Source organism: Callithrix jacchus, chromosome 7 (genome assembly GCF_049354715.1).
Source record: "Callithrix jacchus isolate 240 chromosome 7, calJac240_pri, whole genome shotgun sequence".
In the NCBI taxonomy this organism is placed as follows: domain Eukaryota; kingdom Metazoa; phylum Chordata; class Mammalia; order Primates; family Cebidae; genus Callithrix; species Callithrix jacchus.
The window spans coordinates 92,119,187-92,137,212 of NC_133508.1; the positions used below are offsets into that span (position 1 = coordinate 92,119,187).

General features: G+C 53.0%; 1 protein-coding gene across 2 annotated transcripts; it reads left to right on the forward strand.

The window, feature by feature from the left end:
- The first annotated feature begins 446 nt into the window (after positions 1–446).
- Positions 447–13,966, forward strand: TMEM61 (transmembrane protein 61). Of its 2 annotated transcripts, none has more exons than XM_035251614.3 (4): positions 447–629; positions 794–912; positions 7,563–7,912; positions 13,517–13,966. In XM_035251614.3, exons 2-4 carry the CDS (start codon positions 898–900, stop codon positions 13,782–13,784), a joined length of 633 nt encoding a protein of 210 aa, XP_035107505.2. In that variant the 5' UTR covers positions 447–629; positions 794–897; the 3' UTR covers positions 13,785–13,966. The 2 variants fall into 2 exon arrangements, with proteins under 2 accessions (XP_035107505.2, XP_035107504.2); XM_035251613.3 differs by having other exon boundaries at positions 447–507.
- The last annotated feature ends 4,060 nt before the right edge of the window (positions 13,967–18,026 follow it).

Genomic DNA, 18,026 nt, shown 5'->3' on the forward strand with positions numbered 1-18,026 from the left:
AGAATGTCTCCAGGAACTGGGGTATTGGTGGGCCGGGAAGGTTTGCTCTCTGACTGCTGCGAAAAAGCCGGTTCTGTCAACGCAGTCTGCAGTAAACACCCCGACAAGTGACTTTCCCCTCTTTGGGCCTCAGTTTCCCTTTCTGTAAAATAGGGGTGAGCAGGACTGGGCTTGGGACCCCTAAGCCCTGTCCGGCTGAGCTTCGATGACTCCGAGGAGTTTGCCTCCACCATTCCCAAGCCCGCCCCGGAGCACTCGCGGTGGCGGGACAGCCCCCAGGACGCAGGGATCCGATCCTTGCCAAGGCGTTCCGGGCAGCAGCAGCCCCGTCGCTCCCCCGGCCCTGCAGCGCTGGGAAGCCCCAGTCCCCGCCAGCCCAGTCGCGCTGGCGCTTTAAGGTCGGGCGAGGCCGGCTGGGCAACAGCACTAGACACCTGAAGCTGCCCGGAGTCCGGGCCACCCGGAGTCTCGGCGGGACCCGGCGGCAGGCGAGGACGTGCAGGAGAGGTGCGGCGGGAGCGGTCACCACCGGAGTGGAGGGAAGGCCTGGGTCCCGCGCGCCCCTGGGAGCCCTGCCGCAGCGGCAGAGCCCCGCGGGGAGCGCGCAGCCCTCGGAGCCGGCGCTGGGGGTGAGGCCGGGCTCGGGTCCCTGAGCACCCGGCAAGGGCGGCCGAGAGGGCGCGGCTGGTGAGGCCTGGACGGGCCCGGGAGCCCGCCCTCACTTTTGCGGGCTGAGGAGCAGGGCTGGGGGCGGCGGCCAGGGCCTTCCCCCTAACGCCCCCGCCTTCTGCAGACCCGAGGGTAGCTGCCGGCTCTGCCCTGGCGTTCCCCGCCACCACGCCTTCACCCGCGCCCGTCTCCCCGCGCGCCTGGACAGCGCCTGCCATCAGCCGCGCGATGGCCCTGCCCCAGGTGGGTGGAAACGGCCTTCTCTTTCCTTTGCGGCACTCAGCCCCTTCTATCACCGACCCTGCCCCTACCCCTTCCCCTAACCTCGGCCATGGTGGCTTGGTGGGCAAAGTGTGGGCACCCCGGGCTCCGCCTGGTTTTTATCTTGCTGGGTGGTCTGGGGCCATGGCACTCAGGGCCTCAGTTGGGGGTGGTTTGGGAAATTCTTGTTAGGACGGTTTCATCTTTACAGAAAGTGGCATCTAACGTGGGGTGGCTAACTCCTGTAATCCCAGCACTTTGGGAGGCCGAGGCTGCAGATCACTTGAGGTCAGGAGTTCGAGACAAGCCTAGGCAAGATGGCGAAACCCTATCTCCACTAAAAACATAAAAATTAGCCGGGCATGATGGCCTCCGCCATAATCCTAGCTGCTCAGGAAGCTGAGGCAGGAGAATCACTTGAACCCAGAAGGCAGAAGGTGCAGTGAGTCGAGATTGTCTGACGCACTCCAGTCTGGGAGACAGAGCTCTCAAAAAAAAAAAAAAAAAAAGTGCCCTAGTTGGTATGGGGCAGGGCATGGAGAACGGCATAGGCTCCGCCCAGGCTCGGTTCCAGAGTGGGCACAGGAGGGATGCTCTGACCTCCCAACTCTCCTGACAGGAGCAGGGTCTTTCTACTAGACTTTTACAGAAGATGCTGCCCCCTTGCCAGGGGCAGATAATAGATGCAGACTGGCCCTGCCACCGGTGAGCAGATAGGGCAAGAGGAAGGGCAGGGACAGGCACTGAACACTGCTGTGGAAATAAAAATGATCCTAATGAGAGTAAATTTTATCTTAATATATTCTCATTCTCAGGAGCAATGGGTGTTATTGTGCCCATTCCCAGAGGAGGGTACCAAGGCATGGAGAAGCAAGATCCTGCCAGAATCAGAGCAGGGTGCATCCTTGGTCCAGCCTTGTGTCCCCGTGCCTCACTAACAGCCTGCTGTCTTGCCATCGCATTTTCATAAACTGCTTTCCCCTTGCAGGCAGGGATTTGAATTTGGAGATGCTGAGCAGCCTGCCCGTGGTCCCCGAGCTAATGGGGAATGACCACTGTAGTCAGAGGGAATGATCAGTGGAGCCATCTGATTCCTGGAAAGCCCGCCTCTGGCTGGAGGGAGGTGGGGGCAGCCGCAGTCAACAGGCTTCTGGGAAGGGGTGAAATGAAGGCCCTGGATGGGAGCAGAGGGTGTTCCTGGTGGAGGGAGCACAGGTCTAGCAGAGGCTCCAGGTGAAAGGACTTTGGGAGAGAACACCCTGCTGATAGTGACATCCCTGATCTATAAGGAAAACAACCACTGCATGGTGGAACAGGCTGCCCTTCATCCAGTGGACATTGACCTTCTCCACCTCCACCCTCCCCCAGGGTGGCAGGTTAGCATATGCCCTGCGTGCTGGGGGTGGGGGGGATTCACATAAAAGGAGTGAGACCCACACAGAAAATGATGCTGACCCCCTGTGAAAACATGCAAAGGGCAGTTGCAGGAGCTGGTCTGAGGCCCAGGAGGAGCTAAGCTGGGCAGAAGGGCCATGCATTCTAAAGACTGAGAGTGGTCAGGCATGGTGGCTCACGCCTGTAATCCCAAAACTTTGGTAGGCCGAGGTGGGTGAATCATGAGGTCAGGAGTTCGAGACCAGCCTGGCCAACATGGTAAAACCCCGTCTCTACTAAAAATACCAAAAAATTAGCCAGGCATGGTGGTGGGTGCCTGTAATCTCAGCTACTCAGGAGGCTGATGCAGGAGAATCTCTTGGCCCTGGGAGGTGGAGGTTGTGGGGAGCCGAGATCGTGCCACTGTACTCCAGCCTGGGCAACAGAGCAAGACTCCATCTCAAAAAAATAATAATAATAAAAATAAAGAGTGGAGCTTCCTATGCCAAAGACAAGTGCATCTACTCATAGCACAATCTAAATTTTCTTTATGAAAAATATTGATAGACTTAGCTGTGCATACACATAGGGATTTGACTCAGACTGGACCTGGGTCCAAGACCAGCAGTCACCCTTGTGGACAAATTGTCACCCTATTGTGGTCACCAATCATGGACAAATTGTCACCCCAGTGGCCACAGTGTCTTTAGGACCCAGTGCTGTTGTGGGGATTAAGTGAAGGGATACCGGTAAAGTGCTTGGCATGGTGCCCAGTCCAGTGAATGCCCAGCCTAATGTACAGCACAAGGAGAGATCCAAGATGGCTAATCGCTAACAGCTCAGGATTGTAGCTCCCAGTGAAAGCGCAGAGAATGAGAGGACGCCACACTTTCAGACAAATTTCTGTCACTCATAGACCAGAAGATTTCCAGCGGAGGAGCCCCATGGGTCACCAGCGCGACTCGAGTGGCTGGTGCAGCAGTTTTGCAGGCGCCTCAGCGAGGCAGTTCTTCATGCAGAGTAAACGGGACTGGTTCCCCTTCTGACCGACGTTTGGAGCTCTGGGAAGTCAGAGTCGCCTATTACGGACTTAAGAAGGAAGCCAGACCGGAGATTCCCAGGCAGAAGAGCACCATCAGTCTTAACACCGCTGTTTTGGCCGGTGCAGTGGGTTGCTCAGATTCTGGCGCTGGGAATCAATAAATTGGACATCCACTCAGGAACCTTATTAGAAAGGCGGTAATTGTAAAGACGACAGATGGATAAATTTATAATGAAGGGAAAAAGCCAGCCTAAAAAGGCTGAGAATACCCAAAATCAGAACGCCTCTCCCTCTACGGGGATTACAGTTCCTCATCAGCAACGGAACAAGCCCTGATAGAAAAGGACTGTGTTCCATTAACAGAAGTAGGCTTCAGAAGGTGGATGATAAGAAACTTCTGGGAGTTAAAAGAACTTGTTCTAACCCAATGTAAAGAAACTAAGAACTTTGAAAAAAGGTTTGACAAAATGCTAACAAGAAAAGACAATATAGAGAGGAATATAAGTGAATTAACAGAGTTGAAAAACAACACGAGAACTTCTCGAAATATGCACAAGTTTTAACAGCCGAATTGATCAAGCAGAAGAAAGGATATCAGAGCTCTAAGACCAACTTAATGAAATAAAACGAGAAGACAAGAATAGAGAAAAAAGGATAAAAAGGAATGAGCAAAGTCTCCAAAAAATATGGGACTATGTGGAAAAACCTAATTTACGTTTGGTAGGTGTACCTGAATACGACGAAGAGAATGAATCCAAGCTGGAAAATACTCTTCAGGATATTATTCAGGAAATTAATTCAGAAAATTAATAAGGATATTCAAGACTTGAACTCAGATCCAGAACAAGTAAACTTAATAAACATTTATAGAGCTCTCCACTTTAAATACACAAAAATACATTCTTATCAGTATCACATCACACCTACTCATAGGTTTAAATGAAATATTGATCGGCCATTGTTAAGCACAATTATTGGCATAAAAGAAGTTCTCAATACCCATTTTTAGAATAAAACAACATTCCTGTTCTCTCTCCCTCTTTTTCTTCCTCTGTCTTCCTCTCTTTCATTCCTTTTTCTTTCTTTCTCTCCTTCTTTCTTAAATAAAAAAATAAATGTACAGCACACATCTGCTGCTGTCATCATCCTGTATGCAGGACAGGGGGCAATGAACGAGAAACAGCCACGTGGGGATCCTGCTCGTCTCTGAGAGCCAAGATTAGTGGTGATTTGTACTTTGCTTTTTTTTTTTTTTTTTTTTGGAGAGGGAGTCTCAGTCTGTTGCCCAGGCTGGAGTTCAGTGGCATGATCTTGGCTCACTGCAACCTCCGCATCCCAGGTTCAAGTGATCCTTGTGCCTCAGCCTCTCAAGTAACTGGGATTGCAGGCATCTACCACCACACCCAGCTAATTTTTGTATTTCTAGTAGAGACGGGGTTTCACCATGTTGCCCAGACTGGTCTCAAACTGCTGACATCAGGTGGTCCACCCGCCTCGGCCTCCCAAAGTGCTGGGATTACAGACATGAGCCACCACACCCAGCCCGTATTTTGCATTTTATTCTCTTCTGTGGTTTTCTCTCTTTTCCACAATGAGCAGAGACTATTGTTTGATAGAAAGTAAAAAGCAGTGTAGGTTGCCCCATGCAGGCGTGCCTAGCTGTGAGCTCCTTGAGTGCTGAGAACCCTGCTGTATCTGGCTTTGGGCAAGAACCCTGCTGTATCACCTTTTTGGGCTCACTCTCAATTGTAATATGGGAATTTTCCTCTGGCCTGCCCACCCGTGGGAGGCAGGTATGATGCTGGGTGTGAAGGGGACTATTGAGTACCGTAACATACAGGCAGGGGTTACTGTTCTTGATTTGCTTGTGTGTCTTGTTTTTTGAATTTTTTCCCACAAACAGGTTTCTCCTCTCGACAGCCTCTGCTAGCTCTTTGACTTTGAGGATGGGGGCAGGATCGTGAGAATTTTTTTCTCACTCCAAGAAAAGGCTTTGAGCTGGAGACAGGAGGCACTTGCCCCCCAGACAGAATCACAGGAAGAGAAATGCAGATAATTTATAAATGGAATTCTCTATATGTGTCCAGAGGTCTTGGGGTTCAGAAAGATTGAGGTCCACTCCCAGAGCACCGCTTTGTATACATTTTCTCTCTCTCTCTCATACGCGCACGCGCTTGCACACACACACACACACACACACACACACGTGTTTTTAAACACATCTGGTAACATGCCCTTTTGAAATCTAAAGCTTCATCTACTACATCTTGAACATTCGCCACGCCCTTCAGCCCCTTTGGGATCATGCCTTTGAGCCGCCACACAGCAGCGTGTCATTTGGATCTGTTGTCATTTGGCTGGGCAAGCCCCACTTGGAAGGGATTTCTGATCACCGAAGCACCGCTTTAAGGTCTGTGGCCCCGCTCCCTGCTTCACAGGCTTAGCTTCAGGAAGAGGAGACAGTGCTTCTGCAAATCCTCCTAGCAGCCCCCTAGAGAGCCTGCATTTTATTCAACAAGGAAGCTGGCCTGGGGCAGGTAAGAGGCTTACCCCATGATACAGCTTCAGAGGCGGGGACCAAAGCCAGGACTATCCTTCATGCCCCTGTGGCTGTGGCAGCTGGAATCCTGCACTGCCTCCTCTCTCCCAGCTCTTCATAACTGTGAGGTTTGGTCACCAAACCAGCATTTACTTATCCAGCAACACTTTCCCTTGGAGCAGAGGATTTATTGAGCAGCTATTATGTGCTAAGCACTGAGGGGATATAGTGGGAACAAGGCCAAGATGGACCTTGCCCTCAGGGAACTCACAGATGGGGGAGTGGGACAAGTGAAGCAGAAGTTAGACAGGTTTCTGCTGTGGCAAAGGTGACCCAGGGTACTCAAGGGTTTCAAGTTAAAGTGTCTTAAGAGAAGGCTTCCGTGGTGAGGCTGAGCTGAGCCTTGAGGGGAGTTAATGGGAAGTTACAGGTACAGGGAATGGAAGGTACAATGGGCAGCCTAGAAATTGGCTTTGGGGACAACCCAGATCTAGGTTTCAGCCTCCTACGTCTGTGACCCGGGGCCAGGACCCTTCCAGGGTTCCCCCCTGCATAGTTCGCTCGCACAGCACTGTATGCATGATTTAGTATACTGAGTTGAAGAATGTAAGATATGATGTTTCCTCCTCTTGTCAAACCTTTGTGCTGAGCTTGATGTTTTAAAAAAAATAGGCTAATATTAGTGTTGAATCTAGAGATTATGCCATAGTTTACCCACCATTTCTTTATAATTGCACATTTTAGCACTTTCCAAATTATGACCATTATTAATAAGGCCACGATGAACATCTGTGTGTGTGTGTGTGTGTGTGTGTATGTGTGTGTATGTGACAGAGTCTTGCTCTGTTGCCCAGGTTGGAGTGCAGTGGTGCGATCTTGGCTCACTGCAACCTCCACTTCCCAGGTTGAGATGATTCTCCTGCATCAGCCTCCAAGCAGCTGGGATTATAGGTACGCGCCACCACGCTCAGCTAATTTTTGTATTTTTAGTAGAGATGGGGTTTTGCCATATTGGCCAGACTGGTCTCAAACTCCTGACCTCAGGTGACCGCCTAACTTGGCCTCCCAAAGTGCTGGGATTACAGGCGTGAGCCACTGCGTCGGGCCTGGTACACATCCTTTTCCACAAAGTTTTGCTCCATGTTGTGAGTTTCAGCTTCAGACTCTTCAGTGCCCCCTCTTTCTCACTTGCTCTGGGTCTTGGTATCTTCCTCTGTTCAATAACAATGTCCTTCTCTCAAGATTGTGACCAGATGAAGCCAGGCATGCATAACCAGCAAGCCCTGATCCTGGCAGGCCTAGAAGTTCCCACATGGGTTCACTTCCCTCTGTCCCAGCTCCCTGTGCGGTAGTCAGGGTGTAGAGTCTTAGATATGCCAGGCAGACGGAGCCCCTCCGGCCTGGAAGGAGGCCCTGAGTGAAAGTGAAAGTGAGCTTACTTACTGAGCTCCTGCGATTTCCCAGGCCTGGTGCTGATCGTGCCTATCTCTGATCTTCTAAATAGCCTGGCAAAGTCAGGGTATCATCTTCACTTCACAGAGGAGGAAACTGAGGCCCAGAGGAGTTCTGTGACTTCTCCAAGTTTGGCAGTGACCTCAGGCAGAGGAGGAGTAATAGCTGGCCTCCAGCACCTTTTGTATGGCCCATTTCCTCTTCTCTCTCCTTCTTTGTGTCCAGATGTGTGATGGGAGCCATGTGGCCTCCACCCTCCGCTATTGCATGACGGTCAGCGGCACAGTGGTTCTGGTGGCTGGGACGCTGTGCTTCGCTTGGTGGAGCGAAGGGGATGCAAGCACCCAGCCTGGCCAGCTGGCCCCACCGACGGACCACCCGGTGCCCAAGGGCCCCAGCACTCTGCTCAGGTCGGTCAGCTTCGTCTGCTGTGGCGCAGGTGGCCTGCTGCTACTCATTGGCCTGCTGTGGTCTGTCAAGGCCAGCACCCGGGGGCCACCCCGATGGGACCCCTACCACCTCTCCAGAGACCTGTACTATCTCACTGTGGAGTCCTCAGAGAAGGAGAGCTGCAGGTCAGCAGGGCAGGGTGGGGCAATGGGTGGGGATCGCAAGTAGGGGCCAGTCACACCAGCCAGCATTTGTAATCCCAGCAAACTCTCATGGTGTTTCTCCTTTGGATCTGGCCTTGCTCTGTGCCTAGGTACATGAAAGCTGATAAGTACAGCCCTGGAGGAGTTTATAGCCCCATGACAGAGGCTGATGATGACCAACCAGAGTAGGTAGTGCTGTGAGAGAGAGAGGCCTGTCTTTTAAAGACATGGAGAAACCCAGGAAGGCTTCGTGGAGGAGGCAGCAGCCGAACCCAGCTTTGTATGGGACAGAATAGCAGAGGGTTAAAAGCCCAGGCACAAGAGTCAGAGTCAGATCCACTGGGACCCTGTCCTGGTTCTATCACAAACTAGCAGTGGGGTTTTGAGTAGGTCATGCAATCCCCCTAAGCTTTAATTTCCTCATTTGAAATAAGTAGGACTAATAGCAACAGCAATAATAGCAAACACCTCTGCAGTGCTCGCCATGTGCCAGGCACTGTTCTAAGTTCTCCTCCATACTGACTCATCGGATCCTACAGCAGCCCTCTGAAGGTAGGCACTGTTATGAATTCCATTTGTAGAGGAGGAAACGAAGGCATGGGGACACTAAGTCACTCCCCCAAGGACATCAGCTAGTGTGTGTCAGAACTAGGACCTGAACCCAGGCAGTCTGGCCTCAGAGTCTGTTCATGCCCACTCCCTACTTCAGGTGACACTTGGGAAAATGAAATGACATATGTACGTTGAGCTTTAGCCCAGTGCCTGGCACACAGTAGAAGCACAGCAAATGTCAACTTTTCCTCTGGTGAACACGGTGGAGCGAGGCATTTTAGGGAGGCGGAAGAGCGTGCACAAAAGTGTGCAGTCGGGGACAGAGTGTTGCATGAAGACAGCACCTCTCAACCTTTGATTTTTACCAGTCTCCCCACCCTGCCTCGTGTCATCCTTCTTAGTCTTTTTTTTCCTAAATCCTCCTCCATGAAATTGTAATACCCAGATGCACTGCATATTTATGTTCTATATGCATATCTGTGCCTTATACATAAAGAGTATAACTCTTCCGAAGAACCAGTGTTTTTCCTGTTGAGAATGCATGCATTATACATACCCTTTTATGTTCTTACTTATTCAACAAAGTATGGAGTGTGCCTATGTGCCAGGGGCCCGTGTACATGATCTCCTGTCCTTCCGATTGCCTCCGAGGTAAGAATGACTGTTGTGTCTGCAGAAAAGGAAGGGGAGGCATAGCCTGAAAGTGGCAGGAGCCTGCTGGCTACACAGCTGACATTCTTCCTCCCACCTCACTTCTAAGCTCTGGATCCCTGGGTGTGAGGGGCTAAGCCAGACTGCCATGAGCTGACCTGGGACCTGGGACCTGGATACTCTTCTTCCCTGTGTTAAGAGGGAAAATGCATTCTGAGTTAAAGAATGTAGGAACATTCCCATCACCAACCTGTGACTTCTTAGAGCTGGAGATGGTGCAGAACAGTCGGCCCTCTGTGTCTGTGGGTCTGCATCCATGATTCAACCAACCATGGATCCTGGGTGGCACACAGTAGGTGCACAGCAAATCTCAACTTTTCCTCTAGCGGACACGGTGGAAAGAGGCAGTCTCTGGTGGTGCCTGCCGTGGGTTACTTCAGGTCGGAAGCAAAGCCTTCCTGGGCAGATGGCTTGGGCAGGTCCCTTCTCCCCTTGGGCCTCGGCTTCCCCATTTATTCATCTACTTATTCTTTCACTCACGTACCAAATATTGATCGAGCACACGTAGGTATGCTGGGTCTATCCAGACAGGATCCATGAGAAAAGAATTATGACTGTGCTTAACATATACAAACTTTCGTTTCTTGTCATCATTCCCTAAACAATATAGCATAACAACGATTTACACAGCATTTACATAGTGTGAGATATTTCAGGGCCCTGGGGATTCTCCAGCCAAACCCTTCACTTAGATGAGAGACTTGGGTCTCAGAAAGACCGCGTGACCTACCTTGTCATGCAGTGAGTTAGTGGTCAGTTGGAACCAGGCTGGGCCCCAGATGCTCTGGACCAGAGCCTGCTCCTCCCAGCCAGCCAGGTGTGAGTACAGGGGGAGTGTGTTGCCTGTACACACAGCTATGTTGATGCAACAGGGTCTAGGCACAGCTGTGTCTGGCAGGTGGGGCTCCTTGGCCTTCACTCTCAGTGGGCCAGGGAGGAAGCCCACCCAGGAGGCCACAGAGTGCCCCCTAGCCCATCAAGCTCCAAGACCCAAGTTGTAGACTCAGAAACTGGGTGACTGGGGGTCGAGGAGGCCGCTTCTGCTGCGACGCTCTTTCCTGTCCCGAGGCTGACCCAGCCCAGCTGCCTGCAGAGCCCAGCGTCTGGCCCCATGGGTGGCTGCTCTACTATTCCTGGTCCTGGACAACTTCAGGTCAGAAGCAAAGCCTTCCTGGGCAGATGGCTCTGACAGGTCCCTCTCCCTCTTGGACCTCAGTTTCCCCATGTATTCATCTACTTATTCTTTCATGCATGTACCTAATATTGATTGAGCACATGTAGGTATGCTGGGTCCTACTCAGAGAACTGACAGTACCACAGCGGCAACACAGACAAAACCCTGCCCTCAGGAAGCTCATCTCTTCAGTGTAAGTCCCCTTAATGACACAGCTGGAATGGGGCTTCCAGCAGTCCCTGCCCTTTCTTTTATAGGGTGGGAGTCTTTGAGGATGTTACTTAGACCTTCTGAGATGTGTCTGATGCCCCATCTCTCAGCGGAGGTGACAGACCTTTCCCCTGTGGTCGCTGTCGGGCTCATATGGGGTAGAGTTAGGGAAGCGTGCACTCTGTAGCTGGTGCACACATCCACTTTCTCTGCCCTTCCTGTTTTAGTTTACAGTGAGCTCTCGTGCCCACTAGTTTATTTGAGCCTCAACTGCTTATGAGGTCAGTGTAAGAACTGGGTCCATTTGACAGCTGAGAAAACTGAGGTGAGGAGAGATGAGGTGGCCTGGGGGAGAGGTGTGACAGGTGGACTTAGCTTCAGCTTTGCAGTTAGACAAAGCTGGGGCTTTGCCACTGAGTTGACACGTGACCTTTACTTATCTGTAAAATGGGTGCGGGCCTCTACCCCCCAGCTAGAGGTGGTGAATAAGAAGATTCCAGCACTTAAGTGTCAGGCAAATTGTATTCCATCCCTTGTCCCACTCCTGCTTTGCCTGACTCCGCTGAAGGGTGGTGGAGCTGGCACCAGGCCCAGGTCTCCTGCCCCAAGCAGGCTCCAAAGAGTGGGGTGAGCCCTGGCCTCCGTGGCACTTCCTATGTGGGGAGACCACCGTGGCCCCATGCAGCTGCAGAGGTGCCACATCCAAAGGCACCGAGAATGGGGACCTGCTCCCAGAGGAGTGCCACGTGGCTGCCCTGCTCGCTGAGTTCCTGGTGACCTTGGTGACTTGGAGCTGGGCCGGCCCAACTGACCACTAAGGTGATAGAGGCGGTGTCAAGGCTGCTTCACATCTGTCCTGTAAGCAAACTTCCTGCTGTGAGCAGAGCTCACGGGCACCTGTGCCCTGCCCTGCCAGCTGTCACCTGCTGGGGTGGCCTATCCAAAGCCTGTCTCAGGTGTACAGCGCTCCAAGTGTGGCTGGGGCATGGCCGGGGCATGGCCGGGAGGTGAGCAGTCAGGAGATGGGGCTTTGGGAGCTAATTACTCACACTTTTCTGATTGTTGTGAAACATTTTTTTCCCCCGTTTTTCTTCCCCTGAATCTGAAAAGGGAATTATTATCCCCATTTTACAGATCAGGAGAAAGAGGTTCAGAGAAGGTATGAATGTGGTCCAGGTCACACAGCAATAGAACTCAATTTGCCTGCCTCCGGGAGCAATATTCTCTGTCCTGCCCTCATCTGCAAGGATGCTGGGAGCTCAGAGGAGGGTGAGGACAGGCACCTCTCAGCTTCCTGGGCTGTCTTCCAGAGAAGGAAGGAAGGTCTGAGAGTTCACAGGAGCACTGGACAGGGAGTTTCATGTTTGGGACCCTTGGCTGGTGCCCTACCCTGTACTGACTTACAGGCTGGGTTTCAAATCCAGGATCCCATCAATCTGCTCCATCACCCTGGTCTGTGGCTGGGAGCAGTGAGGCTCAGCAGGCTGCTGTGAGGCTGAGAAGACACGTTGCTGGAGAAAGGCCACGTCCCCGGTGGGTGCTGGGTGTTCGCCTGCGGGGCAGCAGTAGGTTCCCAGCAGGGGCTCCTTCATCAACCCTGGAGCTAAGTCCCATCTACTGCCTCTTCTGTTCCCTAAACTGGCCTCTTGCCATTGGCCCCTCCTTGGTCTAGGCAGTAGGACCACAATGTGGATTAAACTGCTTCCCAGCAGCTCCAAACCCACGAGACTGGCAAGTGACTCGGCCTCTCTGAGCCTGTGGGGCCTGCCATGCCTGAGGCCTGGGATAAGCTTTGCTTCCCCACCCATTCCCCACAGGAGCCCCTTGAGATTCTGTTCACGACCCCACTTACATCACTGGCATTGAGTGCCACCCTGCATGAACTCATTTAACCTGCCCTCTGTCTGTAAGGCAGGTACCACTATTGTCCCCCATTTTACAGATGAAACCAGGCCCCCATGAATGGAATTACTGATCTCTGACTCCCTGATCTCCCAGTAGGAACGTGGCTGAGAAGGAAAGTGAACCAGTCAGTGCCCAGACTCACAACCACCCTCAGTGTTGGAAGGGACCTTCAGAATTACCCCCAAAGCAGGAGCAGCCCACATCTAGGATCAGTGACATTCCCACCCCACTCCCCACTGTGTGTCCCAGGTGGGGAAGGGGCATTGAATTCCCGGAGGTGACCCACTAGGGCTCTGAGGGCGCCGACGGCCAGTCTCATTCCTATCAACTGGCTGGGGCGTGGGTGATCTGCCTCGGGGTCTGGCCTGCAGAACCTCGGTCAGCGAGCCTCAGAGGACCTGGTCTCTGCCTCAAGCCCCTGTGGGGTGGTTTAGTTGGCCAGAAGTGGGGATAAAAATAGAGTCACAGGACAGCAAAACTGTCCAGCAGTAGAAGTGGTTGATCTGGCGAGTGGTAAGCTCTTCATCCCTGGAGGTATGCAAGCAGAGATAATCACTTGGCAAACATCAATCATATCAAAGTGTAAAGCATCCAGATGGGCAGAAGAATTGAGGTCTCTCATTCTGCCCTGAGCACCCCAATTCTGATCTTGTAAAGGATATTTTAATAGGTGGGAGTCTTTCTGTCCATGGACCATCACTCAGTCTTTCAACAAACACCCCTCAGCCCCTGTACTCTCAGTCACTGCCCTAGGGTAAGGCTTTGCCTGCAGAGAGAACTGAGGAGGCACAAGGAGGTTTTGGGGACACATACAGGGAACTAACTCTATGGAGCAGGGAGGGGGTGGTGGGAAGACTGAGGGCCGCAGGAGCTGGCTCCTGCCAAGTTTCAACTATGTATATGGGCCCCTGGGGACCCACAAAGTCTTGGAGCAGGGTGTGAAGCCTTTCTGCCCCCAGCCTTCCTCACTGTCTCCCTGGCAGGCAGCAGCTCTGCCCCAGCCCCTGCTAACAGCCTCTCTTCTGTTTCCACAGGACCCCCAAGGTGGTTGTCATCCCCACTTATGAGGAAGCCGTGAGCTGCCCACTGGCTGAAGGGCCCCCAGTGCCACCTGCATACCCTACAGAGGAAGCCCCAGAGCCACGTGCCTCGGGGGATGCCCTGCTGGGCACCCAGCCCCCCTGGCCTCCTCCCAGCTATGAGAGCATCAACCTTGCTCTTGATGCCATTTCTGCAGAGACAACACCAAGTGCCGAATGCACCTGCTCAGGCCTGGCTCAGACTGCAGCGGGAGGAAGTTAAAGAATCCTAGAGGGCTCTGAATCCAGAGACAAAAGTGTTGTGCCTCTCCAGAGCCTTGTGCAGTGCCTGGGACACAGAGTGCACTCAACAAATGTTCGTTCGAAGCCTGTTCTATTTATCTATTCCTGTATAACAAGCCACCCACAATTTGGTGACTTAAAATAAATCCCATTTTATGATGTCTCAGGACTCTATGAATTGCTTAGGCCCAGCTGGGGGCTTTCTGCCCTCTGTGGCATGGGTGGGGCTGCAGTCCTCAGGGGCCCAACTGGCCAGAACGTTCAGGGTGGCACTCCTCTGGCCAGCAGTGAGCGCTGGCTGTAGCTGGGAGACTGTACAGGTGAGAAAGCGGGCCCGTGGCAAAGACAGAGCTGTGCACACATCACATTTCTAACCAGAAGAGCATGGCTCTGAATCCAACCACCTATGCATAGGCTCCACCACGCACCTTTCTTTCTTGAGACAGGGTCTCCACTGTGTTACCCAGGCTGGAGTGCAGTGGCTCAATCATGACTCGCTGCAGCCTCTTCCTCCCAGGCTCAAGCGATCCTCCCACCTCAGCCTCCCAAGTAGCTGGAAACACAAGCATGCCCAACTCATTTTTGAAAATTTGTTGTAGAGAGGGAGCTTGCTGTGTTGCCCAGGCCCGTCTGAACTTCCAGCCTCCTGAAGTGTTAGGATTATGGACGTAAGCCACTGTGCCTGGTCTACCATGTACCATCTTAGTGACTTGGACAAGTGACTTTCCCTCTCTCTGCTTCAGTCTCCTCATCTGTAAAATGGGAATTGAGGATTCCCTCAAAGAGCTGATTTGTGAAGAATCAATGAAATGATAGCAACTGACGTGTGAGTGTGAATTCACACTGAGACTGCAGTCAGTGGCTCTGTGTACGGCACAAGATAATAAAGGCAGGGGTCTCAGCCCTGAGCCAGGTAGTAAGTATGCAGTCATTGTCAGTTCTATTAGTAGAGGTGACCCTCCTCCACCAAGTGCAAATTTGGCCTCTGCTCCCATACCTCCTGTGACGGGAAGCTCACAACTTTTGCTCACTTTGCAGATATGACAGAAACATCATCGACTTCTGACCAGCTCCGTTCTGCAGCCCGTCTCTAGCCCACCCCACTTCCATGAAAAGAGGTGAAGTCACCTTCCCAGGGTCACACTGCCAGCAGGGTCCAAAGGCCTGGGGCTTAGTCAGCTGGAGAAGGGTGTCATCTGCAGAGCCTACTGTGCACTGGGCCAGGTCCTCTGCCGATGTGTCATCTTCAAAGTGCCCTGCGACAAGTGGTGGTGTCAGCATTTAACAGGTGAGGAACTAGCCTCGGAGAGGTAAAAATCTCAGACAATAAAGTCACAGCCGGAGGCGTGGGGTCCTCCCTCCTAGGCTACGTCATTGTCACAGTAGCCACCATGTAATCTGGTCTTGGTCTCTCTGCTTCTCCCTGAGGCTCCTGCAGTCTCTTCTCTGCCCAGCAGGCAGAGTGAGGTGTTCAGACCCCGGTCAGATCATGACCCCCTCCCCCCACAGCTAGAACCTGGTGTGGCTCCCAGCTTACTTTGAATAATGAAAGCCCAGACACTGGTCTGGGAGAGGGGGGCTCTGAGGTCTGGTCTGAGCCTGCCCTCTCTCCTGACCCTCTCATCTCCTGCCACTCCTCCCCTCCTGTTCTCTGCTCCAGCCAGTTTCACTGAGGCCCTCGCACTGGCTGTTCCCTCTCTCCTGAAATCCTTCCTGGGGGCTGGCTCCTCAGAAACTGGGGCTCTTTTCTGACCCTCTCCCTCCTCCATCACCAAAACCTGGATCCCTCCTGTGACCCCCCAACCCTTCCTGTCCTCCCTCTACAGTCACTGCTTCACCCTCCCCTTCTTGGCATTAACTCAGGACAATCTAGGAGTCTGGAGGTGTAGGCGTGAAGTGACCTTAGGCTGGACACACACACACACACACACACACACACACACACACACGACAGGCAGGTTAGGTGAGTTAATGAGTGGCCAGTATGACCAGGAGGCACCACTTTACTGGGCAGGTCCTAAAGGGACGAGGGCGGGGAGGGCCGGAGGCACAGAGAGACCTTTCCTGCCTTTCTCTCCAATCCACTCATCTGTGTCTGAACAAGAAGCCCGCAGGAGGGTCCATGACTCGCTCAAGGTCACCAGCGTCATGGAAGAGGCTGAGTCAGGGCTGCAGAGGGAGACAGTCTCCTGACCAAGCCATGTTACTGTCCCCTTCCAAGCTGAAGCACTCTCGCTGTGAACGGGCTCCTTGTGCCCACGGCAAGGTGCCTGACCATGGAGCCACATGAGGGCCAGCTCTGCCACTCTGCAGCCACAGGAGGTGCCCCAGTTCTGCCACTCTGCAGCCACAGGAGGTGCCCCAGCTCTGCCACTCTGCAGCCCCCAGTTTGCTTGCTGGCTTCTTTCCTCCTGGACCATCCAGTTTCTTCACCTTCTATTCAGACCACATCTTTTGCTGGCCACCAGAGTCTCAGATGATAGGGATCCTCAGAGTTCAGGCTCTCCCACGCTTTCCTTGGGTCCCTCCCGGGCTTCTGTTACCTGCAGGGTGGGCTGGTGATTTCCACACCTGGAGCTCTCCACCTTAAATCAGCTCACCCCAGTCAGAAATCCCTATGCTCCCCTCTCAATGCCTCATTACTGCTCACTGGGATCTTTCTCTCTCTCATTGAAAAATTAAAATCTGGTTTTGGTCTTTCCCCTGCAACCTCATCTAACCTCTGTGAAAAATGTCGGAGACCTTAGCCCCAGGAGGTTTCCTGCTTGCATTTCCTCTCCAGCCTCCCTCTCCCAGGCACGCAGATTCCATTCCTCAGTTCACACCCACATCCAGAGCCTACTCTGTCCCAGCCCTTAGGGACAGAGCAGTGCTCAAAACAAAGTCCCTACCCGGTGGGGGCTGGAGTTCTAGTTGGGAGAGACAGAGACAAGAGACAAGATCGTCATGTATATGTAGGATAGGTGGCTGAGAGTGCCACGGAGAAACATGGGGAAAGGCATACAGGGAACCCCTGGGGAGGGGAGTCTGCAGTTTTAGAGCAGGATCAGGGAAGACCTCACTGTGACGGTGACATTTGGACAAAGGCCTGAAGGAGGGAAGGGAGGGAGCTATGCAGCTATTTGGAAGAACAGCACTCCAGGCTGAAGGAACAGCAGTTGCGGGGCCCTGGGGTGCCTATGTGTTCCAGGAGCAGCATGGGGCCAGGGTGGTGGAGTGGGTGAGTGAGAGGGGGCATGGCAGGAAGTGAGCTGAGAGGATTGGTGTGCAGGTAGCATGGGCCAGTTATCCAGAGCCTTTCAGGTCATCTTAAAGCATTTGGCTTTTACTCTGATGAGATAAGGAGCCATTCCAGAGCTCCATGCAGAAGAGAGACAGGATCTGATCCAGTAGTGGGGTTGCAAAGAGACTTCAGATGTCAAGGATGGAAGCAGAGACCAAGTGGGGAGAGAAACAGACGATGGAGGCTCAGATCCAGCGACGAGCAGTTGTGGGGGTGAGAAATGATTGGATTCTTATATCTTGGGGGTAGAGCCCACAGGATGTGGGTGTGAGAAAGGAGGTGAGGTTGGTTCCCTGGATGGCTAACTGGAAGGATGGGGTTGTGGGAGGGGCATGTCTGGGGAGGAGGAGGCAATGCGGGCAGCCTGTGAACAGGGCTTAGAGCTTTCTCTCCAGCCCTGTGGGCGGTTACATCGTGCCTCAGTGCCTTTGCACATGCTGGCCTCTGTGCCTGGAAGGCTTTTCCTGCCCTGTCCAGACTCTGCCTTCTCAAGAGCCCCTTCTGTGAATCTGCCCCTTCACCCTTCATCCCCATCTGTTCCTCCCTCTGTTTTGTGCACATTCGGTACCTTGCACGCATCACAGTGCCATTACCATATTGTGCCCCAGAAGTTAGGACTGAGCACCATTTATCCTTGAAGCCCTCTGTTTATGAGTTCCTAACACCTCAGTGTCCCCCACAGAGTAGGGGCTCAACCAGAGATCCTGAGGACCTGGGTAGACTTCTAGCTCTACTGTTTGTTCCCAGGTTCTGCCACGTTGGGTCGCTCGCCTTGGCTGCACAGGCCGGGGTGTCTACTTCTGTTAAATGGGGTGCTCTTTCCCTCCCTGCCTCAGGGCGTCTGGGGAGCCCGCTCGGAGGATCCTGAGAGCAGGGGTTAGCGCGCCCTCTGCCGGAGGACGACAGGCTCCGCGCGCTCTGCTCCCCTCGTCCCTACTT

What these genes read in the sequence shown, in the direction of transcription:
- TMEM61 (XM_035251614.3), top strand. An exon ending in TCAGAGAAGGAGAGCTGCAG is followed by an intron (nt 7,913 to 13,516) that starts GTCAGCAGGGCA and finishes CTGTTTCCACAG; the next exon opens with GACCCCCAAGGTGGTTGTCA.